This window comes from Notamacropus eugenii, chromosome 5, assembly GCF_028372415.1.
Source record: "Notamacropus eugenii isolate mMacEug1 chromosome 5, mMacEug1.pri_v2, whole genome shotgun sequence".
NCBI classification, from domain to species: domain Eukaryota; kingdom Metazoa; phylum Chordata; class Mammalia; order Diprotodontia; family Macropodidae; genus Notamacropus; species Notamacropus eugenii.
This window is the reverse complement of record NC_092876.1, coordinates 398,947,032-398,971,686: the sequence shown is the minus strand read 5'-3', so window position 1 is coordinate 398,971,686 and position 24,655 is coordinate 398,947,032. Positions and strand designations below refer to the sequence as shown.

The window sequence follows — 24,655 nt, the reverse complement described above, 5'->3', positions numbered from 1 at the left end:
TTTTGTTTTCCTAGATACTGCTTTTATGTTTGTGAAGATGCTTCCATGTAATCAAAGTTATCTTTTATTTTTTGCTTACCAGTATTCCTTTTTTGGTTAATATTCTAGAGCTTTTATTCCTCCAAGTAAATGTTATTTTATTGAACTTTCTCAGGCATCCCTTGGATAGTTTTGCTTGGTTTAGTATAAATTAACTCTGTTAGTATTATTGTTCTTATTATATTGGCACTTAATAATCAGGAGCACTGGATATTCTTCCAGCATGGATAGTTCTAGCTTGTTAATTCAAGCCACCATCACCAGATGGGAAGGAAAGGAGGGAGGGGACATGTGCAGCCCTGTGAGGGAGAGAGGTGGCACTGGGACCAGTCCACTTGAGAATTGCGTGAGTGTATTTAAATTCTTTTTTCCTTAAGGAGCACTCCTTTGTATGTGTCTAGTTATTTACATGTTGTTCCCCTATTATTTTCTTCAGGATAGGATTTGCTTTTCTTTGTATCCATACCAGTTAACATAGTGCATGTACTATGTAAAGTAAAATGGCACAGAGCAAAAGTTCAATAAATTCTTGAGGTTTTAAAATTTAATTTTTAAAAACTGAACTTAATCACTAATTTAAAACTATTTCAGTATACATGACAGAAAACAAAAATAGATTGTATATGAAACTATAAATCTTCATTTGATACCATTTTTTTAGTTGTATGATCTTGACTCTCAATTTTCCTTAGATACTATTTACCAGATTAGGTAAAGGTTCATTTATTTTTACAAAAGTAGGTGGTTGTATTTTGTTAAGGTTTTTCAACATCTCTTAACAGCCTACAATGGAGAGAGGCTGTTGCAGTCAGTGTGATTGGAGCTAACCTGGTAGTTGTGTTAGTGGAAAGAGGAGATCTGAGAAATATGATGGAGAAATGACAATTTGCTCACTGGTTGTGAGGTGAATATGAGTGAATATTTGACTATGACATTGAGGTTAGGAGGATGAGAGACTTGAACAGGGATTGGGCTTTTGAACATGTTAAATTTGGAAGAATGGTAGGTTGAGGTAGGTTAGTGAGAAGGATAAGTTCTGATTTGGACATGTTGAGTTTGAGGTGCCATGAGGACCTCCATTTTGAAATCTCTCAAAATATATATTTCCACCTTGAAATGTCTTAAGGATCTCCGCTTTGAAATGTTCATAGGCAGTTGGAGATGTAAGACTAAAGTTTATAGGAAAGCCTGAGGCTGGATATATAGATGTGGGAGTCATCTGCTTAAGAATGATTGAATTCCCCTCCTTAATCGCTGTCTTGGCCTGAGGTATAGACCTGACCAGTATATTTGACCTTAGTGAGTAGGGTTAGATCTCAGTGACTTTGTGGTTCCCATGGTTGAAATGGGGAAAAGAGGATATAAAAAAAAGAGGGAGAGGTAATTCAGGTAGTTTGATAGTCAAAAATGAGATTCTGGCACCCTGTAGTTGTTGCTCTGTGTGTTCCACCAGGCTAACTTTGGCAAATTCTGTGTCATATCTCCATCCCCTGTTCCCCCATGTCTTCCCCACAACCGTCACCCCCACCCTGGTCACTTAGAAGTAGTCAAAAATTGAAAGATTGAAATCCTTAAACATCTGCGGAGGAAGAAAACTCAGTTAATGACCTTTGGGTACAATGAGAAAAACCAGCTTAGCATTAATAGCTGTTAATGATGGCTAAATGAGTCCAGATATCTCTGAATTACAATACAAAAATGAATCAACACCTGATGAGGCAGAGGAAACTCCTTAAATTCCCAAGAGAGCATGGAATCACAGCAGGATGTTCCCCAGTGTTTTAAGAGAGAAATAATAATTATGAAAGCAGGGTTGGGACCTGTATTGTGGAAATAATTAGCAAAGCAGAAAAACTTGAATCCATTGTGTCTTCACCAAAGAAACAAAAGAAAAAACAAATGGTTAGGAATGCAAATACATAGAAATGAAGGATAATCTAGAAGAAAAGAAGCCCAACGTATTGATCTCAAAGAGAGTACTTGTAGAGACAATTTAAGGATTAAAATTCTCCTAGAAGAGCGCAAGTCAGAAAATATGAGCACTGTAAATGCAAGAAGTATGACAAGAAAACTACCTAGAACATTCCAGCACAGAACACAGAGTATTGATTGAAAGAATACATTAACCAAAGGAAAAGGATAGAATTAAGTAAATAAAAATGCATTTAATAGGATTAGAAAGTCAGTAAGTACAAAAAAAGAGATATTGAAAATTTGAGAAGTAGATAAATTGGAAACCAAAAAACTATAGAAATGGTAAAACTAAGAGCTGATGCTTTAAAAATACTGATAAAATTGATAAGTCTTTAGTCAAGAAGAGAGAAGAGAATAGCAACAAGCCAGAATAAAAAGATAATCAGAATGTACTATCCAGTTATGCTACCAGTATTGAAACACAAAAGAAATGGAGAAATACCTTCAAAAATATGAAGTATCCAGACTAATAAAAGAGTGACTAGAGAACTGAAAGAATCCTTTCTCAAGAAGAAATGGAACTAACTGAAAAGGAGCTATGAAAGGGAGGAAGAAAAACTCCTTTTCCTGAATTCACAGAGTTCCATCAAACTTTTAAAGAACAATCAGTACCAATATTATACAAATTATTCTCAACAACTGAGAAAGAAAACATCTTATCAGAATCCTTTCATGAGACAAATGGTCTTAATACCTAGACCAGTAAAGGCTACAGCCAAGGACTATAAATCAGTATCATTAATGAACATCTTGAATAAATTCAATTACAGGTGCTTGTTGAAAAAATAGAGACAACTTAAAATAGTAGGAGGAATATTCAGTGATCATGGGTATAACATGCCTATATAATAGAAATGACAGTGTGATGCAGTAAATATAATAGACATAATTTAATTTAATAAAATTTTAATGCTACCATATTTACCTTATTAATTTTCATTTTTAATGCTATAGTAATCAAATTATCAAAGAGAGGCCTTATATAACTAAAACAAAATTCATTTGAAGAAAGATCAAGGATAATAATGAAAAAAATAGCAATTCAGATCTCAAGTTATGGAAGAAAAGTCACTGAAACCATATGGTGGTGGTTTGATGATGATGATGAGATGATGATTATGATTATAACTTGCATTTATATGTACTTTCAGACTTTCAGTGCTTTATAAATATTATCTTGTTGGATCCTCATAACAACCCTAGGAGACATGTGCTGTTATGTTTTACAGATTAAGAGACTGAAGCAGATGGAAGTTAAATGACTTTCCCAGGGTCACACAGCTTGTAAGTGACTGAGACCAAATTGCCCTTGGGTGTTGTTTAAAAATAGAGAGAGGATCAGTGCAGTAAGCTGGATAAGGAAGGATCAGAAGCAGTGGAATTCAGTAATATGCTCCTTGATGAACTGGAAAGCACATTTCTTAGGAAAAAACCTATTTGACAAAAACTGACAGAAATCTGGCTTAGATCTGCACCTTAGTCCATATCTCACAATATATTTCCAACGGAGCATACCATTAAAAAGATTGCATACCATTCACAACTATAAAAAGTAAAGTGTAATGAAAGGGTTGTTGTTCTTGTGAAAAGATAAGAGAAGTATTGCTATGTTGGTACATGCTGAGCATCAGAATACCTAAGTGGAGAATGTGGGTTCAGTAAAACTGGAAAATAAGCTTTTGAAGCTTCCTTTTTAGTGTGGAGAGGAGCTAGTGTCATAAGCTTATTATGGATTGCTTCTGGAATCATTTGGGTTCTCCCTCTTTGTTGTATTTCCCCAAACTTGCCGAGTGCACCAGAGAGAATGTGAATTTCCCCAGGATTGATTTCTCACTCTTTGTATCTCCTTTGAGCTGCCATCTCATCTAGGACCCTGTCTAACCCAGTCAAGCTTGCATTATCAATGAGAAGTGAAGCAAAGGGTAGAGTGGAGGGTAATAACCAAAGCTGTAGCCATCGCTGATTTGGTGAGTTAGTGATGGTGTTCCTGAGAGAAATGGAATAATCAGGGGGAAAAGATTTGGAAGGAAAGCTTACATTTCATTTTGGACAGATTGAGTTTGTAAGTTTAGCGAAATTGTCTGGGGGTGTATGTGTGGGTGGGTGGGTGGGTGTGTGTAAATTTAAATTTGGAAGCCATCTGTGTAGGTGCTTGGTAGTTAAAGCCAAGAGAATGAATGACATTTCTAAGACAGAGAATGTGGTAATAATTGAGGAAAGGCTTCATGGCAAACCTCAAAAGACCAGAAAGAGGATGAAGCCATAGAGTGAAGGAGATAGAGGAGCGTCAGAGTTATAAAAAGAGAACCAAGAGAGAATAAAATATGAGAAACTGAGGGAGGTGAATATATCCAAAAGGAAAACTGTCAGGAATCAAGGAGAATGGGAACTGAAAAAAGCATTTGAATAAGAAAATTAGATCATTGCTAAACCTTGAGAGATCAGATTCAGTATAGCGGTGGGAAGAGAACGTGGAGACATTCAGTATAGACATCTTGCTCTGTGTTGGGTTTTTTTTAAGCAGTGAAAAGGAGGAAAAGGGAGAGTTGGGAACAGCAAGAAGGATGGGATAGAATTGAAGAGGGTTGAGCTGGAAGATAAGGAGAAAGAGAAGAGTGTAATTATAATGATAATAATAATAGCTAATTGCTAAATAGCACTTGAAGGTTTATAAAGCACTTCACATATGTCTTATATGATTTGTAGTGGGAAACACTGAAAATACATAAAAATAAAGGGATATTTTTTTGAGTACCTACTCTGTTCAAAGCATTGGACACATTGGATAATAATCAGAAGGAGAAAATGAATGGAAGAGCAAAAGTCTGTAGAAGGTGGGAGGGGAGGGAGTGATATAAGGGGATCAGCATGAATAGGAACTAAAGATAACTGCTCTCGTTTCACTTGAGTAGTGGATTAAGTGGGTATACAAAGAATTTTAGATTTTAAGTATGCTGTAAAGCAGAGGTTCTTAGGGAACATGACATTTTAATATTTTGATAATTATTTCAGCATAATTCATTTTCTTTGTAATATGTATTTTATATATTTAAAAACCTTACTCTGAGAAGGGGTCCATAGGCTTCAATAGGTTGCTAAATAAATTCATTAAATAAAAGAAGTTAAGAACTTATGTTTTAGAGGGAATCCTTGTTTAGGTTGGTTTACATGGTCTGTTCTGACAAAGGGATAATGTGTTCTTTGGTTTGAAATACTACCTTCCTTTTCTTTTTTTAATAGGTTGATTTATGTATTTTAGGAAAACAGGAGTGAAACATGAATTGAGCCAATGCCAGCTGTAACCTGTGGGACCTTATCTCCTTTTTCTACTATGTATGACTGGTTGAGTCAGATGAACAGTATGAAATATGTGTTACAAATAAATGGAATCATTTCCTGTGGATGTAACAGTGGGCTCTTTATTTTGGTTACAGAGGCAGTGTTGTATGTAGTCTTGTACAGGATCAGGAGATTGCCTAGGTGAATGGTTTTTCTGATCTCTTCCTTCCTTTCTAGGTGTATATACTTTTAGAACAGTTTTGTCTTTTGTAAATAAGTTCTGATTCAATGATTAATGATGTGTCATATATTTTTACATCTTTAGAGTGCCAAGTTTACATTTCAGAACTTGATTTGATTTTTTCCAGTGCTTCCTTGCCTTGTGTCTTTTATTTAGCTTCAGAGTGGTGAGGTGGGAAATGGGAACCACTGTCCCAATTCTGTCTTCTTTCTTGACTATCTTTTTTGTTCAAAGTGTTGGACGCATTGTAGAATAATTAGAGGTAGGAGCAATTATGCAAAAATAGTCTCAAGTGATTGATAATTTTAGAGAGAGAGAAGATGTATGCATATGAAATGATGCTGAAGCTTAGTACTACCTTGTAAATTAGTGGTGCTATAAGTTTACAGGAGGAAGGGAAAGGGAGGGATCATTTTGAACTTAAATAATTCAGGAAAGTTTGAAGAGACTTGAACTGGGCAAAGTTGGGGTTTGAATAAATGGAAGGAGGGGAATGGTGTTAGGACAGGCACAGAGGACAGAGTAAGAATGATCACCTGGAGTATACGAATTTGGAAAAATGAGATTGTAAAGATAGGGTTGAGCTAGATTATGGCAGTGAGTGAATGTTTATTATTTTATGACAGTAAGGAATGCAATATGGCACAGAAAGTGGCAAATAAAATCAGTGGATTTGGAATCATGATCTAGGTTGAAACTCTGGCTCTGTTAACTGTCTATATAACTTGGGGCAAATCATTTAATCTCTCTGGCCTTTGTTTCTTCACCTATATATAAATTGAGGAAATTGGCTTTAAATCTATGATCCTCTTAGCAAAAGATGTTAAGATTTTAGGTCTTGATGGGATCTAGGTCGGGGTGGGGGAAACCTGTGGCCTCAAGGCCACATGTGACCTTTTAGGTCGTCAAAGGGCCCACCCATGTGGCCTTGAGGCTGAAGGTTCCCCACCCCATCTGATAGTTCAATCCTTTCATTTTAGAAATGAGGCCTGGAATGTAACTTGCCTAAGGTCACATACATAATAAACCACAGAGCTAGAATTTGAACTTAGGTTCTCTGACTGCATATCCACTTCTATTTCCACTGCACCATATTGACTTTTCTTTTACCAGCATTTCCTTGGATGTTTTGGATAAGCCATTTCAGTGAGAATACTGATTGTCCTGTGATCTTTTTTTGCCAGGGTGCTTTTGTTTGAAGCACATCATTTTTTCATTCTTTCTCAGTACAGAAACTGAAGTGAAAAAACATGTAGTGGCTTTGTTCTTGGCCTCATAGCCAGCTTATTGCTAGAGCCCAGTATTTTTGACTTTTAGTCCTGTCCTGTGCTTCCTTGGGGAAGTCAGAGAATTTTAATGGTGCGTTTGACTCCAGCTGTTTCTGCTGTATCCACCTGTACAGGCAACAAATGGCAGCTATAAATAGAGGTCCTGGAGTGCTGGGTAAAGCTGTATTGTACCCTAAAGTTCAAGAAGTATTTCCAAAGAATCATTTGTTGAAAGAGTTCTTTCTATTTTGGGCATCTTTAATACCTTGCAGAGCTGCCTGGAGATTAAATTTCCTGATAGGCATATATTTATAGGTCTAACTGCTTCATAAATTATAACATGAAATGTTTTCAAATCAGTATAAAGTTTCAAAAATAAGTATCTGATTGTTTTGTCTGTTTTTGAAAATGTAGCTCCAGCTTTATGTGAATGAAATGAATGGTCTGAAGAGAAGTTGGAGACAACCGGTTACTATTCATAGAACACTGGACTGACAGTCAAGAGACCTAACAGATCTTGTACAGAATACATTGCTCTTCCCTTAAAGAGGCAGAAACCTCTTAGGGAGATAAGCCAACACAGATAAATATAGTACATACTTCATGATGAATGCATTAGCAAATACAAAATAAAATACACTGTAGCATTTTCAGGGAAACATTGATAGGACCAGTATTTGAATGGGTGTGGAAGATGAGAGAGGTCATGTTAGTAAGCCTTATTAAGCACCTACTATGTGTCAGGTGCTATGCTGAACATGACTATACAGAGTAGCAAAAAAGAAAAAAATCTCTGCTGTCAAAGAGCTCACGATCTTTTGGAAAAGGCAACATGTAAACAACACTTACAAATAAAATACAAACAAGGTAAATAGGAAATAATCTCAGAAGGAATGCTTTTGTACTAAGAGAGACTTTGAAAAGTTTCTTGCCAAGGGTGGGATTTTAGCTGAAGCTTGAAGGAAGCCAGGGAGGGAGAAACTAGGAGGGAGAACATTCCAGGAATGGGGGGAGGAGGGGGTGACAGACTGAAAAATGCACAGTCAGGAGAATGGAATGTCTTGTTCCAGGACCGGTGAGGAGGCCAGTGTCTCTGCATTGTTCAGGCATCTGGAGGGGAGTTAAGATGGAAAAGATGGGAAAAGACTGGAAGATAGAAAGAGGTTAGATCTAGAAGGATAATAAAAGCCAAATGGAGCATTTCATATTTGGTCCTAGAGGTAGAGAGCCCCTGGAATTTACTGAATACATGTTATACATTGTCAGACTTGCTCTTAAGGAGATAAAGGATAACCGGACTAGGAGTGTTCTGCTTAGAAATGCAGCTTTTGTCTCTTATTTTCCTGAAATAAGACTTATTTTAGTGAGCTCACATTTTTTCCCTTAATCTTTTTCCTTTTGACAGTGTCTCCCATTCTGTATTTATCCTTTACCTGAATCTCCTATAAATTAGACTTATCTCCTTGCCAAGACCAACCCTTCTATATATGCCCTGCATCCCATCCTTCTGTATTTTCCTATTTTATCCTATACATAACTTGTTGGTATTGTTTGTTTGTTGTTTCCCCTGTTAGATTGTGAACTCATTCAGATGAAGGCTGTCTTTTGCCTTTTTTTGAATCTGTAGTGCTTAGCCCAGTGCAGGTCACGTAGAAGGTGCCTAATAAATGCTTTTTGACTAATTGACTGAAGTTTTCTTCAAAGTGAGCAATAATGCCTTGCTTTCCACATCTGTTGGTCTTTTCTTAGTCTTCATTTTATTTGACTTCTCTAATGCACTTTAAAAAATTTTTTGCAGCATTCCAAAGAGCACAACAGAACACAGAAGAGTATTATGCATTAAACTGTGAATCTTTGTTTTATATTGCTTGTTTTTCCAAATAATATATCCCACACATAACTTTTAAAACTATCCTGTTTACCTGTGTTTCCTTCTGAACTTTCTTCATTTGTGTTCTATAGACTTCAGAAAGTGTTTGAATGAATTTTTTAGAGAGGTAAAGAGGACATTTTTATTATAAACCCAACCTTACCCTGTAAGCTTCCTCAATTAAAAAGTCCTTGTAAAAAAGCAAACATAACCAAGCAAACCAAATCTACACAGTGGCCATGTCTGAAAATGTGCCTTTTTGTATTTTGAGTTCATCACTTCATGTAACATAGTTCATGATAAATTCTCTGGAAACATGGTTGTTCCATTGACGAAAGTTCTTAAGTCTTTCAAACTTGTTTTTTTTTACAATGTAGTTATCTTTGTATAAATTGTTAGGATTCTGTTCACCTCACTGTGCATCAGTTCCCACTGTCCAAGATTCTTTGTAGTTTTTACTTCTATCATTTTTTAAAATACCATAATAGTCCACCATTATATTCATATGTAATGGAATTTATTTGACCATTTCCTCAATTGGTAGGTATCCCCTTAGACTCTGTTTCTCTCCCATAACCACCATTTTCTTTTTTAGGATTAGGAAGTTGTTTTGCTTTTGATTGCTTCCTACAGGGTTTTATCCATCCTCTTAATCTCCCCCCTCCCCCTATCTTTGCAGGTTTTCCTGTTGAGTTTGATGTATTTATATACCAGCTTTTAGGGAGTGGTGTATGACACTCCATTTCAGATAAGTGAGGTCCATCTGATGCCTACCTCCAGTACCTTCTTCAGTGTTTGTATATTTTTAACACACTCCAAATTATGAGAATTAGCAAGTTCTTTCTCCTTACCCACTTTGTCCTTTTTCCTATGTTAATGTATTCATTTTACCTCTCCATTTCTTTTCTTTCTTTAAACCCATAGAGAAGAACCAACCCACTCCCAGGACTGTTTTTCATATTTAACTCTTTTGAAATCCTTCAAAGATATTAAAGTCCTTAAGAAAACACTTGTTTCCACTTCCCTCATTAAAATGTTAGCACTGGATCATCATATACCTCCTTCCAGTTGCTCAAATAAATTTATCTTTCTAGGTGTCTTTTGACTCTTGTTTTCATTTCAAAGTTTCTACTCAGCCCTGGTCTTTTTTATCAGAAATGCTTGAAAATCCTCTATTTTATTTAAGGTCCATGTTTGTTTGGTTTTCCCTTGCAGAAGTAAGGTGAGTAATTCTTGATTGCTTTTTAGAATAATTTTAAGATCCTCTTTCTTTTATTTTAGAAGCTATCAGGTCTTATGTGATCCTGACTTATGGTCCTTTGGTGCTTAAACTGTTTATTTCTGGTTGTTTTCACTGTTTTTCCTTTGACACAAGAGCCATTCCTAGGTCTTTTCTTTTTTGACTTTCTTTAATGGGTCATTGGTAGATTCTTTCTATCTTCATTTTACTCTCTGGTTCTTGTACATGTAAGCATTTTCATTTATGATTTCCTAAAATATGTCTAAGATTTTGGAAAAACGTGGTTTTCAGAGAGTCTAGTGATTCTTAGATTATCTTTTTGCCCTGCTTTTGGTCAGTTTTTCACATCAGATAGCTTATATTTTCTTCTGGTTTTCTTTTTTCAATCTTTTGATTTTGTTCTGCTATTTCTTGCTGTCTTATTAGTCATTGATTTCTTTTTGGTATATTCTAGTGCTTAAGAAGTATATTTCTCAAATAAAGTGTACCATTTTCTGTGTAAGACATCTTTAGTATTTGTATATTTCTTGGGAAAAAAATCTGTTTTTACCTTTGAGTCACTGCTTGTACTTATTATGGAGTTTACTATTTATGGTTGTTTCTCCACCTTTAGTTACTAAATTGAAGCTTTGTTCCAGAGCCATGCTCTAGCTTGTCTTTGCACTTCTAGTGGAGTGATTAGTCCTCGTACTCTCGCTTAGTTCCTTCCATGGATTTTCACTTCCCATGGTTCAGCCTCCTTGAATCTTTCGAAATTCAGAGTGTTGAATCTTCATTATTCTCTCTGGCATCTTAGGGCAGGACGCTAGGGACCTTGAAACCCTCACATGTCCTGATCTAAGCTGTGCTCAAACTAGTCACTTCCATGCCTACATTGGTTGCTGCCAGCCCTCAGGACTTTTAAGGGCAGTGCTGTTGATTTACAACCATCTTAGGTTATTATTGGGGGAGCACTCTGTTCTTGCTTCCTCTGGAAAGAGAACGCTGAAAGCTTTGTGTCTTTGACACTTCTCTGATCTCACTGGGTTGTTTATTAGTTTGTTTTTGCCTATGTTAGCATCAGCTTTGCAGGCATCCCCATTCCCATTCCCTATGGGTCACTGGCAGTCTTTTTTGTGCAGTTCTGGGATGGAAAAAGTCCATAAAAAGGTATTTTTTGATCATTAATCACACTGGTGAGAATTTCAGACTTTTTCTGGAATAGATGTTTAGGAGCTGATTAGTCAGCCTTCTTACCAGCCATCTTGGCAGAAGTCTACTGCATTTGACACCACTGACCACCTCTTCTTGGATATTCTCTCTTTCCTGGCATTTCATGATACTGCTCTTCTTGTTATCCTATCTATCTGTCTATCCTTTTTGCTGAGCAGGTAGAGAGATAGAAGAAGAAAAAAAAACACCTAAACGTTTGTTCAAGTAGGAAGTCAAGGGAAAAGAAACTGAACCTAGGAGGAGAATGGTGGTCAGCAGAGTCATAAGCTATAAAAAGCCAAGGAAGATGAATAATGTCAAAAAAACTTTGGATTTGGCAATTACTGTAGAACAGAGGTCAGACATCCGACTCCCCCAACAACACTCGTGAGGGCAGCTCAAACCAGATTAAAATATATCTCGAAAATATCAAACAAAGTAAAAATATAATAAAACATCTATATAACATAGTAAGACACCTATAATATTGTTTTATGGCTTTCTAGGTATGTGGCCCGCAGGGATCGATACATACAGTTTAGTAACTCCCATTTCTGTTTGAATTTGACACCACTGCTCTAGAAGGTTGTTGATGTTTGAATATGCAGTTTCAGTCGAGTAGTGGGAGTGGAATTCAAGGAGTTAAAGTGGGAGTGAAAGAGTGGTCAGAGAGGAAGAATAAGCGTCAGATAGGAACTTTAAAAAAAGTTTTATTAATGTCCATTGGGGAATAACATTCAGTGTGATGCTCTTATCTCCTTTATCTCTCTGGACTGGTTCTTGCACCCCAACCTGCCATTTTCCCTTCAGAACTCCCATGTTACTGTTAGGACACCACTATCATCTTAGTACTCCAGGCTTGCCATTTAGGTGTCATCTTTAAATACTCACTATTTCTCACTCCTCTCCCTCTGTATCACTCTTTTGCCATCACCTGTTAATTTTGCCTTTTTAACATCTATAGAATGTGACCCCTACCCTCAAACCCCTTCTCTGATACTGCTAGCACCACTCTCCTCACATTTGGATTATTACAATAACATGTTGGTTGGTCTGCTTGCCACAAGTCTCTCCGTTCCAGACTGTCTTCAACTTGGCTGCCAAAATGGTTTTCTTAAAGTTCAGGTCTGACTTTGTCATTCCTCCCCACCCCCATGTTCAGTAAACTCCAGTGGTACCATCACCTCCAGAATCAAATTTTTAAAAAAAATCCGTTGGCATTTAAAGCCCTCCCTACTGTTGCAGTCTTGTTATACCTTATATCCCACCACATACTCTTCTATCCAGTGACACTGGCCTCCTTGCTGTTCTTTGAATGACATTTTCCAGCTCAGGGCTTTTTTTCTGCTCTCTTATATGCCTAGAAGTTTCTTCCTTATCATCTCTGCCTCCTGACTTCTTTCAAGTTCCAACTAAAATGTCAATTTCTAGTGCCTTCAATCAGTTGATTATTTCCTGCTTATCTTGTGTATAGCCTGTTTGCATATATTTCTTTGTATGTTGTATCCCTTCCATTAGATTGTGAACCCCTTGAGGGTTTTTGCCTTTTCTTGTATCCCTGTACTTAGCACAATGCCTGGGGTATAATAGGCACCTAGTAAATGATTATTGCTTGACTGAATAGGGCTGGTCAGTTACCATGGTCATTTGACTCCTGCTTGCACTTTTTCAAAAGGTCCATAGATAACCTTGGTGTGATGGGAAAGAGCCAACCCAGCAATAAGAGAGAAATTAATAATGCATGAATGAGAGGGGATGCTTTTTAGAGCAGTTTCTTGAGATCTGAGGCAGTAAGATGTAAAGCACAAATCTTAATGAATATTAGGATTTATGTTTGAACTAATTGACTGTGACTAGAGGGCAGTAGGACAGGAAGATTGATATTGAGAAGATTTGAGTAATGGAGGAGCAAGGCTAAGGAAATGGGTGTTAAATGGTCTCAGTATCCTAAATGAAGTGGCATTCTCAGTCATCTGTTAAGTATGGAGGGTAAGGGTGGAGTCTGTGGTGAGAGAAAAAAATATTTGGAACTGTTACTAAAGGTGAAAAGTAAAATTATGTGATCTGTGCTTTCATTTTTGTAGGATTCTGGGTACATGGTATTGCAGTTGCAGAGTAATAGAGGCAGTGTAGGAAGCTGGTTTTGTAACATGATGTATTGGGGTCTGAGTTTGCTCTTTTATAGTTCTCTCCCTATTTTTCAGTCTTCTTCTTTTTCCCAAGTGCATTTTAACAGGGTACTCCCTTTGCCATGCAGGTAACCACTTTTTCTTCAACCTGTAGACTTAGTTATTTGTCTAGAGAACTGAAAGATTAAGTGACTAGCTTGGTGGCATCTATCCAGTATGTGGCAAAGGCAGGTCTTAACCCAGGTCTTCCTGGCTTTGAGACCACTGAATCTTCAACCATCATTAAGCCAAAGATTAAGTTTAATATGAGTAAGAGAAGGATAGGAAGTCATGTTAAAAAAAAAAGTGTTCTTAATAGTTCTGGAAAACTTAAGACTCCACCATCTGCAGAGTCTACAGGTTGTCTGTAGGTTGGAATCCATCTTAGAGATGGAGTTTTAAGAGATAATGAGAAGTAAGGTATGGGCATATTGGTGTGTGGTTGAAGTGGGGTGGAAAAGGAGGTCATTGAAGTTGAGCAGGTTGATTAAGAGGTCCTGTTGCTGGAGGGTCTTTAGCATTAGTACAGGAGCCTCAAAGGATGGTGGTAGGGTGGGTCAGTAAGACTAAGCTCCATTGAAGAAGATGGGTGGGCATTCAGTAAAGAGCAGAAACAAGGATAAGGAGAGAGCGGAACAAAGTGAATGGACTTCAGAAAGAGGAGTGTCGTCCAGGGAGAGCAGCGCATACAGAAGACTCCCCGTGTTTCGGGTCCTAGCATTGTTCCTTTGTTCAATCACAATTCTGACTGGACAGATGATTCAAGGGCACCATGGAAGAAAAAAAGTCCCCAAAGGATGATAGTAGACAGTGGTCTAGAAACAAGAGTAGAAAATATACTGTCCACCTCTAAGGAGTATCCTGATGAAAAAGAATTGCTGAGATAATAGAAGTGTAGGAATTGGTTTGTGGCTTGTGGTCTCATAGAATCTTAATTTCATCCTTATCGTCCCTGCTCTACCTTCCCATCTTTTTCTTTTCTCCAGGTGTCTATAATATGGAGGGGGAATCCTCCTTGGATTCATTTGTTCTCTAATTGCTTACTGACTGAAGAAAGGAAGTGAAGAAATTGAAAACAATCTTAGTCACCATTTCATTAACTATTCTGAGGGGTTTGATTAACAGTAAGAACATCAGACAAAAAAACCACATATAAGTTAAAAATTCTGTATCCAGAACAGAATTTATTACCTTTGCCCCAAACTTACTCCTGAACTCTGTTTCTGTTGAGAGCACAAGCTTCTTTCCAGCTGCCTAAGTTCTCAACCTCAGATTCATTCTCAGGTTCTTTCTTTCCTTCATTTCAAGTATCCAGTTAGTTGCCAAATCTTATTGATTCTACCTCCACATCTCTATATGTAGCTTTCTCTCCACTCATATGGCCACAACCCCTGTTCAAGTGTGTGATTGGTATGGATGACCTCATCACCTGTTGCGTGGACTATTATAGTAGTCACTAGTATCGCCCTTCTTTCCTGTCTCTCTTGTTCTATTCAATTAATGGCAGTGATTTTTCTAAAGCACGGTTTTGTCCATGGTGGCTCCCTGCTCTGTTCTCTAGGACCAAATATGTATTCCTTTGGCATTTAAAGCCCTCCAGAATCTGGTTCCAATCAAATTCCAGTTTTGTTACAGATTATTCCCTTTAAGCATTCCGTGATCCCGCTAAACTTGCCTTCTTGGCTGTTTGTCTTAAACAGTACTCCATCGGCCATAACCATGCCTTTGCATAGGCTCTCCTTCATTCCTTCTTACCTATGTGTCCCTTAGAACCTGTTATTTTTCCCTTAAAATTCAGTTCAAACAGTACCTCTTACATGAAGCCTTTCCTTAATCTCCTAAAGTTTGTAAGACCTATCCCAAAAGATTATCTCATATTTATTTTGTGTGTGCTTATCTTTATATATATTGTCTCTCCCTATAGAATGTACGCTCCCTTGGGGCAGGGACTGTTTCCCCTTTATCTTTATCCTCAGCACAGTGCATGCCACATAGTAGCCATTTAATAACTGCTTGTTGATTGATTGACTATACATCTTTCAACTTCCGTTTCCTCATCCATGATATGAGCAGATAGTGTCTTAGGTTCTTTCTAGCTTTAATATTCTATGATCTAGTGAATATTTCTAGTTGTTATCAAGTGAGAATATGGGCTTCATGTTTCACTTTCATTTTCTCTTGCCTGCAGGTATTACTACCTGCAGGAATTTGTTACAGACCACATGTTGTTGACTTGTAAAGGGGAAAAATGGCATCCATTGTACTGTTATCGCAGCTCTCTGATAGGAACTGATGATGATGCAGAAAGCACAATAGCAAGTAGTTTTAGAGAATGGCCTCCACCTGACAGATCAAAAGTCTTTGCCACGAAGAGAAAATTTTCTGATGGTACGTATGACACCTGTCTTTGTCACATTCATGTTATGCACAACCCCAGGCAGCTTAGCTGAGTGTTTTAGATGGTAAACCCTCATTCTAGTATTTATTTAATACCACAAGATGAAAGTGCCTTTTGATATTTTATTTTTTTAGCTACATTTATTTTGACACAATCACTAACTAGCAAATCAACTCGCTTTACAAAGTACATTCTCTGAAAAAAAGTCAGTCATTAACAAAAAGAGGGAAATGTACGACAACATTTATAACACATGGCTATCACTGACAGTTGTGTTTGACCAGCATTTTGCTTCTCCATATCAGCTTTATGTACATTACCATAGTATTATGGATTTAGTTCTTTTGACTGTTTTCTTCATTTTGTGTCACTTCCTGGAAGTCTTCCTAGGTTTCTCTGAATTCTTACTATTTATGTGACCTTGAGCAAATCAGTTAGTTCTGTTTGCCTCAGTTTTCTCATCTGTAAAATGAGCAGCTACTTCCCAGGGTTCTTGAGAAGACCCGATGAGATGAGATGCTGTTTGTAAAGTGCTTAGCACAGTGCTTGGCACGTAGGAGGTACTCCATAGATGCTGCCATCCTTGTTGTCAGAGGTGTCGTTGTGTTATCATTGTCGTCATCGTCATTGTCATTATTCCTTGTGGAACAATAGTATTGCATCATCACCCTACTTTCCGATTTGGCCAGTCATTTTCTAATCGTTAGACATATTACTTTGCTTCCAGTTTTGCATCACTGCAAACAATGCTGCTATCAACATTTTTTAAAGATTTTTTTACATAGATAATTTCTTATTACCCGACCTCCTTGAGGTATGGAGTAATTTGCTCCTTGAAAATTGCTTTTCTTGTTTGTGCATACTTCAGCTCATTGGAATATTTCAGCTTCCTTGGAGTAGAGTCAAAGGTTGTGAACATTTCCGTTGTTTTCTTACAGAATTCTTGCATTGTTTTCCTGATTGGTTCAACCAATTTGTAGTTCCACAAGCAATGAATTTTACTATCCTTGTCTTTCCACAACCCTTCCAACAATGAGTTTTCCTATCATTTACGTTCTGATTTTTATATTCATGCTTAATTTATTGATCTTATTTTTATCATTTTAGTGTAAATTAGAGATAAAATAATTTCCTTCAAGGATTGCTTTAGTCATATCAAAATTTTGGAGTTTTTGCCTCATTATCCTTTTCTTTATTATTTCTGGTTCTTAATTGTTAGCTATTTCATGTCTATGATTTATTCTTTAACCCATCCTTTTTGAAAATGAATTTTTATTGATTTCTTTTGTTTTTACATTATTAGAATTTCTCCTAATATCCTTTTCATTCCTCCCTCCCAGAAAGCTATCCCCTATACAAATAATTTTTCTTTTAAAGAAAACAAAAAGAAAATGAAGAAGAGAAAAAATCAGCCAAATTCATCAAATAAATTGGGGAAAAACCCCAAAATATATGCTGTGTTCGATACTTGTGAATTTTCCACTTCTGCAAGGGAGAACTCTTACTCATTCTTTAGGATATCATTATTTAACCTCTGCTTAAGACAATATTATTTGTATTTTCACCTGTTGATTGTATTTTTGCGTCTTGTAGTTTATAATTAATACATTTCTTATTGTCAGTGAATTTCCTTTCAGATTTTAATCATTTCTTTCTTCTTTTTAAGAAAAAAACAGAATTTACCTTTTTTGTTTTGTTTTTTCACATTCTGATACACTGTATTTAAGGATGTAAGCATTTTCTATTTTTCATAATTTTACCAGGCCATTGGTCATTCTTCTGTCAGTTCCTGATTTATATTTAAATTTCTCTTGTCTTTACCATGAAATGACTAATACATTTTTCTTTTCTGATGGCCAAAATTGGAACCCACCACATATATTCATTTCTTTGTTTATATGAGTTATTTTTTCCCTAGGATATGCATATTTTTTGTGTAGGTACCATGTGATGCCAGAAAATGTATTTAAGATTTGCATTCAGTAATTGACAAAAGTCTCATCAATGTTTCAAACACATTCTATTTAGATCTCTAATGTATTTCTTGTTTATTATTCATTTTTTAGATTTCTGTAACTCTAAAAGAGACATACTGAATTCCCAAGATTGTCTTATTTTGCATGTTTTTTTGTAATTTATTTATCTTTTCCTCTGTGTGTTAAATGTTATGTCAGTTAGTGCATTCGCTTTAATTATTGCAATTTTTTTTTGTGCTTATAGGCATAATTTAGTTTCCCTCTTCTCTCTTCTCTATTTTTACAGTTGCTTTTTGAGATATAATTGCCATTCCTACTTTTTAAAATTAAGATAGTTCTAAGTCCAGCACTTTATTGTAACTCTTTATGAATATTTTCAATTTAAATGTGTCTTATTTGCAGTTTGTTGGATTTTGCTCTCTAATCTCTTCTGCTCATTATATCCAGATCTTCCTTTTTCTTTGCTTGGAGTTGTTCTGAACAAGGTTTTCTCATTCATATTCATGGTTGCAATTATAATTTGTTTATCTTTTTTGTCAAATCCTGTTATTTTTCTTTTTTTCCCCCCTTTTTTGAAAGAGAAGTAATGTGGTAGTCAATAGAAGGATGGCCTAGATGGACATCCCTTCCATTTCCAATCTTTGGCTGCCACAAAAAAGAGCTGCTACATTTTTCTACGTGTGAGTCCTTTTCCTATTGTTATGATCTCTTTGGGATACAGACCCAAAAGTGGTATTGCTGGGTCAGAGGCTATGCAGTTTTATAGTCCTTTGGCCGTAATTCCAAATTGCTTTTCAGAATGGTCAGATCAGTTCACAACCCCACCAACAATGCATTAGTGTTCCAATTTTCCCACATCTTCTCTAAAATTTATCATCTTCCTGTTTTGTCACGTTAGCCAATCTGATAGGTGTGATGTGGTACCTCAGAGTTGTTTTGATTTGCTTTTCTCTAATCAACAGTGATTTGGAGCAGATCAAATACAAAAATCCACCCTTTGACTTTTTAAAGTCTTTCACAACCTGCTTCCTTCTTGCTTTTCCAGCCTTCTTATACTTTACTCTCCTCCATATACTATACTCTGTGAACCAGTGACACTGTGCTAGTTGCTATTTCTCACACTGGAAAGATGCTTAATCTCCTGATACTGTCCATTTTTACTGACTGTCCCTCATGGGAATATATTCTCCTTCTTTGTCTTCACTTTCCTGCTTCTCTGATTTCCTTCAAGTCTTAGCTAAAATCTTACTTTCTTCAGGGACTCCCCCTTCAATGCTGGTGAGATTATTCCCATTTACCCAGTTGTTGGCATGACCCCTTTCTCACCAGATTATGAACTCTTTGAGGGTAGGGACTATTTTTGCTTTTTTTTTTTTTTTTGCTACCCCCAACAATTGGAATAGCTCAGTATACTTTAAGCTCTTTAAAAATTCTTGATGTTGTATTCTGACTGTTTCTTTTTACTCTCTCTTAATGGTATGTGGGCCAGAGATATTTTGGTTGGTGTTTCTTAGTAAGTAATAAATCTCTTCTCTGCTTGAAATATTCTTTACTTAGATTTTGAGCTGTGGATCTCAGCAGTCAAATTTCTGAGTAAATTGCAACCCTGGTTCCTCTCTGATGTCGTCTTGTTAATTTATTTATCTTTGTTGTGCTCACTAGTTTTTTCTGGGTAATTTTATTTCTTAAAATATTGTATTTTTTTCATCATTCTATTACATATATTTTACCTTGTTTTTTCTGGGAGGCCAGTAATTTCAGATTTTCTCTTGGAGCTTTGTCCCCCACTTGTTTTCAAGGGTATTCTTAAAATTTTGTTCTCTTTTGATACTGCCTGTGTAATTTTTGTAGCATTTAAAAATTTCTGTCTTCTAAATTCTTTTTTTTTTTAGGGTGTCTACATGAAAATGTTTTTCAAGCTTCTGTTTTAAGCCATCAGTTAGCCACAGTAAAGTTTAAGCTTCTTGAGGGCAGAAAATGTTTTATTTTTCTCTTTGTATAGTCTAACCTCGTAGGAGGGTTTTTTGAATTCATGAGTCAATCACTCTTTCATTTTTGAATTTTTTATTAAGAGCAATTTCACCCTTAACTCCTCCTTTCGTTCTTTGATTAGGTTTTCCAACTATTCTCCAAGTATTTATTAGGTTTTCCAACTAAATATTTTCCAGCTGTTGTAATCGATTATTATTTATGGGGTACTAGTTATAATTACTTCAGAATTAGTTTCTTCTAGAGATTTTTTTTCTTGTCATTTTCATAATCCATTGTATTTTTTATTGTATTAGGACTTTTTGTTTATTGGCAGCTTGTTTCTTTGGTTCTCTGCAGTTTCTCAAAAGGGAAATTCTTTTATTTCCTTCTGTTAGTTGTTATCTTTCCCTGTTTGACACAATTTCTAGCTAATATGAGGTGATGAGGGATGCCTTCGCTTTTAACATCCTTTCACTCAGATGTTCTTCCAGAAGCATTGTAGTAAAAAAAAAAAAAGTTTTTAGTTTAGAGTTATTGAATTCCAGTTTGAATCTTTGTGCTGTCTTTACTGTCTTTACTATCTGTATGTCCTTGGGCAAGTCTTTTATCCTTACTAACTTTCATAGGCACATAGGTGGTGCAGTGGATAGAGCACCAGTGCAGGAATCAGGAGGAACTGAGTTCAAATCTCACCTCAGACACTTGACACTCACTAGCTGTGTGATCTTGGGCAAGTCACTTAACCCCAGTTGCCTCATCCTGGGTCATCTCCAGTCATCCTGATGAATATCTGGTCACTGGATTCAGATGGCTCTGGAGGAGAAGTGAGGCTGATGATCTGCACAGCCCTCCCTCACTCAAAACAAAGTCAAGTGCAAGTCATGTCATTACTTCTCTGATGGCATGGTCTTCTTTGGCAAAGAAGGACGAACACAGATCTAAAATTAGAAATGACCTGCACCACCTTCTAGTCTAACTTCCTTATTTTACATAGGCACGGGAAGGTTGTGCGGTCACAGATTTTAAGTAACAAAAATGAAATTTAAGCTTAGGACTTCTGAGTCCAAGGACAGTTCCCACTCTACCATTGTATAGAATGAGGGGATGGATTAGACAGCCATGGGAGGTAATGATCCTGAATCCTTGGGTATTTTATTCCAACTATATAATTTCTTTTTTTTAACCTACCTAAAAGTAAAAAATGAACAGAAGACAGCAAAGGTCATATAGGACCATTGACATTTATTAACTACATGCAGGTTACTATTTTGAACCTTTATTACCCAATACAACAAAATGTAAATATCTGTTAGTATGGTTTATGGACCTTAGTTCCTTTATATTTAAATAGCTACTGTTTCTATAGCAGAGAGTGAGGTTTGGATATAATTTTAATTTTGGTAATTTTACCTTTTTTTTTAAACACTGTGTTGGACATATTTTAAAATATTATGAATGGGAAAAAGTGAGGCATTTTGCAGGGTTCAAAATTTGAATTCTGATGGTATGGTATGAGTGGACAGGGTACTAGACTTATAATTAAAATTTTGAGATTCGAGGCCTGGCTTTATCACTTAACTGACTGTGTAGACTTTGGGGTAAGTCTTTGAGCTTCATTTTTCTTACCTGTGACGTAGGGTCATTAATACTAGTATTGCCTATCTCATGGGTATATTTATAGGGATAAAGTGAGCTAGTTACATAAGCATCATGTAAATTATAAAGTCCTACATTTTAATAGATTATGACGGCATGACATGTCGTAATAGTTAGAACCCAATTCCCAGGTTCCTAAGTCAGTGAAGTCAGGTTCATAGGGGTGAATATTAATCATGAAGTTGTCCTCAAAGTGTCACTTTCAAGAAATCTTTTTAGCAATTTTTGCATGCAGAGCCTTCCCAAGGTGCTATATTGGTTGTTTTTCTTGTAATAGCACAGTCTCCGTGGAATTGATACCCATCGATTCATCAGGGGTCTGTAATTTTATCATTATGGATACTACCTCCATCAATGCATAGTGTAACTGATTCATGCCTTCTTATGCTGTGTGACTTCTCCACATCCTACAAACCCTCCACAGGGTTCTGTGTAACATTGTGGTGGTCAGTTTTAGATCCACTGACATTGTGTGAATATCGGTACATGTGCTGTCTGTTATTTGCTCTTTATTCTTGATAGATGCCTGGCTCACCTTCCTTTTCTGGTCATAAAGCTTCGATGATAAGTTTTTTTGCTAGTAGCTTTGCATTATTCTTCCTTGATAATATGTTGCATGCTACTTATGTTTGTCATTATTTTTTTGGTGTAATTTCATTTTTTTTCAATTACAAAACTATTCTCCTTGTACCTTCTTCCTTGATTGAAAATCATAAAACCAAAACAAATAGTGTTGTTAGGCAAACCACATCGGCAGTGCCCAAATATTATGTTTCAGTTTTCGTGCTAAGTCTGCCAGGAGGTTTCATTATGCGTCCTCAGAAAATTGTGGTTGATCACTATGTTGAACAGAATTCTTTAGTCTTTTAAAATTATTTGTCTTTATAGAGGTTTTTTTTTTATGTGTAATTTCTTCTCTTAGTCCTGCTTACTTCATTTTATATCAGTTCGTGTAAAGTTTTCCCAGTTTTCTCTGAAACTATTCCCTTCACCATTTCTTATAGTCCAGTAATATTCCATTATATTCATAGGCCATAATTTGTTTAGCCATTTCCCAATTTGTGGGAACCTCCATAGTTTCCAGTTCTTTGTTGCCCCAGAGAAAGCTGCTATAAATATTTTTGTATATATGGGTCCTCTTCTTTTTTTGGAATTTTTGTGGTAAAGCTCTAGTAGTGGTATTGCTGGATCAAAAGATACACACAGCTTAGTAACTTTTGGGGCATAGCTTCAAGTTGCTTTTTGGAATAGCAATACCACTTAACAGTTCTACCAGTGGTGCATCATTCATCCAGCATTTTTCTTTTGATTATCAATTGTTCCGCTCTGATGGGTGTGAGATGGAATCTCAGAGTTGTTTTAACTTGCCTTTTCCTGATTACTAGTGATTTGAGAGACCTACATCATTAATTCTTTAGGGACTGATATTCCAAGATTACAACCAAATAGCACCCATGGAAGAGTCTGCGTATGTAAAAATCATACTGGATTTCTTGAAAGTGATACCTTTGGTGATTGGTTCATTATTAATATTCACATTAAATAGGGAGATTTATACTCCTCATAGCTATTTGTTAGTCATGTAGGATTTCCACACTAGATATCTTTCAGGTGCTATTGTATATGACATTAACTGCATGAAACCTGAAATGTTATACAACCTCCTAAATAAACTTCATAACCACTACACATAGGAAAAACAAAGTGGTTGAAGACTATCTGCTGCCCAGACAAGTATGCAGTTGGATAAGCAACTTATAGATCTAGTCCATAATTACAAATATCTTAGTCTTTGTTTATTGATAATGGACTGAGCTTTAAATTCAGTATGAGTACAGCAGGCTAGATTGCCTTTTGGGAATAACTCAATGCCTTTCATAACCCTAAGCTCCTTGGAACAAATGCCCATCTTTTAAAATCCAGATTATTTATAGAGCTAAAAATAAAACAAAATATCTGTGTTATTCTCAAACTTACCCAGAGGATACTTGTACTGTTGTTTGCTTGCACTTTTTATCCACAAGTATGACCAGGTTACATCAGAGGGTGAGAAGGGAGTACTGCTGCAAGATATCCACCAGATAGTCTGGTTCTCTGCTATTTCTAGCAGCATCCTGACACATGTTGTCATTTGTATGCTTACCCAAATTCAGGACTCAGTTAAGAGCGAAGTTACTTTTCTGTGGACCAGAGTAAGAGTTTCAGTAGTCAGTCCTCACCCGTGGGGCTTCATTCTTGCTTTCCTACTTTTGCATTGTCAACCAGATTTTGACCACTCATTCACTGCCACTGTTATAAAAAGATTACAATAATTATTGTGTTGTTCAAGAATGAACTGGTGTCCACAGTCTGGTCTCTACGCATTTTTTTAGGGGCTAATTTCAACTATAATAAGCTTACCAAAAATAAAAAAAATCTGGAGTTGTCTCTCATCTCAGAAAACCATCTCCTATAACAGTATTTTTGAGAGGAAAAAAGAGCAGGAGACCAAAAAAAATCAGCAAAAGCAACCAATGTACTTAAAAGTCTGAACGTATATGCAGTGTTGTACCATGCTCTTGGACCTCTCATTTCTGTACAGTGAACTGTGGGTTTCTTCTTGTGTCACTTCTTTGGAGTTGTGCTTGTTATTTATAATTTTGAAATAATTTTTTTAAAATGAGAGTTGTCTTCTGTTTCTTACATCATCATGGTTACCCCAGGTATTTCTCTCAGTGTCCCTTCCAGATAGACAAACAATATAACTCATGTTTTAGGGAAGGAAAGGAATCAGCACAATGTATCACCATTGGAAAAAAACCTGAAAACATGGGCAGTGTGTAACAATCTGTGCATCTCTCACCTCCATGGAGGATAGTTGGGGGCATCTTTTCCTATCTCTTCATTCCACTTCTGCTTGATCTTTGAAATTTTGTTACACTTACTTAAGACTCTTTGGTGTATGATTGTTTTTCCATTCCTGTAGTTGCAGCTACCATGTCTATTTTTCTTGACTCTACTTCCTTTGCTCTACATTAATTCATATAGATTCTTCCATTCTCCTCTGTATTCATCACATACATTATTGGTTACAGCACAGTAATAGGTCCTTACATTTATGGGCCACAGTTTGTTTAGACATTCTCCAGTTGATGGTGAGGAGTATTTGTAGCTCTCTTCTCATGGATGGCTTCAGTCTCTGGTTCAGAGGTTACGGACGTTCTAGCCCCTTTATTTGTATAATTCCCAATTGCTTTCTCAAATGGCCATACCGTGACACGGTCTGCTAACCATGTATCAGTGTGCCTGTCGTTTCGCAATTCCTGTGAGATAGACATCAGCATTTCTTGTCATTTTTGCCAGTTTGCAGTGTGCCAAGTAAAACCTCAGAGTCATTCTAATTTG

At 36.4% G+C, this 24,655-nt stretch overlaps 1 protein-coding gene across 9 annotated transcripts in view; it reads left to right on the top strand.

The window, feature by feature from the left end:
* LOC140506888 (cohesin subunit SA-2-like) overlaps positions 1-24,655 on the top strand; it is a 120,340-nt gene that overhangs the window by 87,003 nt on the left and 8,682 nt on the right. For 8 of the 9 annotated variants that reach the window (XR_011968148.1, XM_072614526.1, XM_072614524.1 and 5 more), the window contains one exon: positions 15,459-15,658. The exons of the other annotated variant lie outside the window; for it this stretch is intronic. Coding sequence is in view for 7 of the 8 variants with exons in the window: in XM_072614526.1 (XP_072470627.1) it covers positions 15,459-15,658 (200 nt within the window). In the remaining variant the exon portion in view is untranslated. The remainder of the gene's footprint in view (positions 1-15,458; positions 15,659-24,655) is intronic. 9 annotated transcript variants of the gene reach the window in all.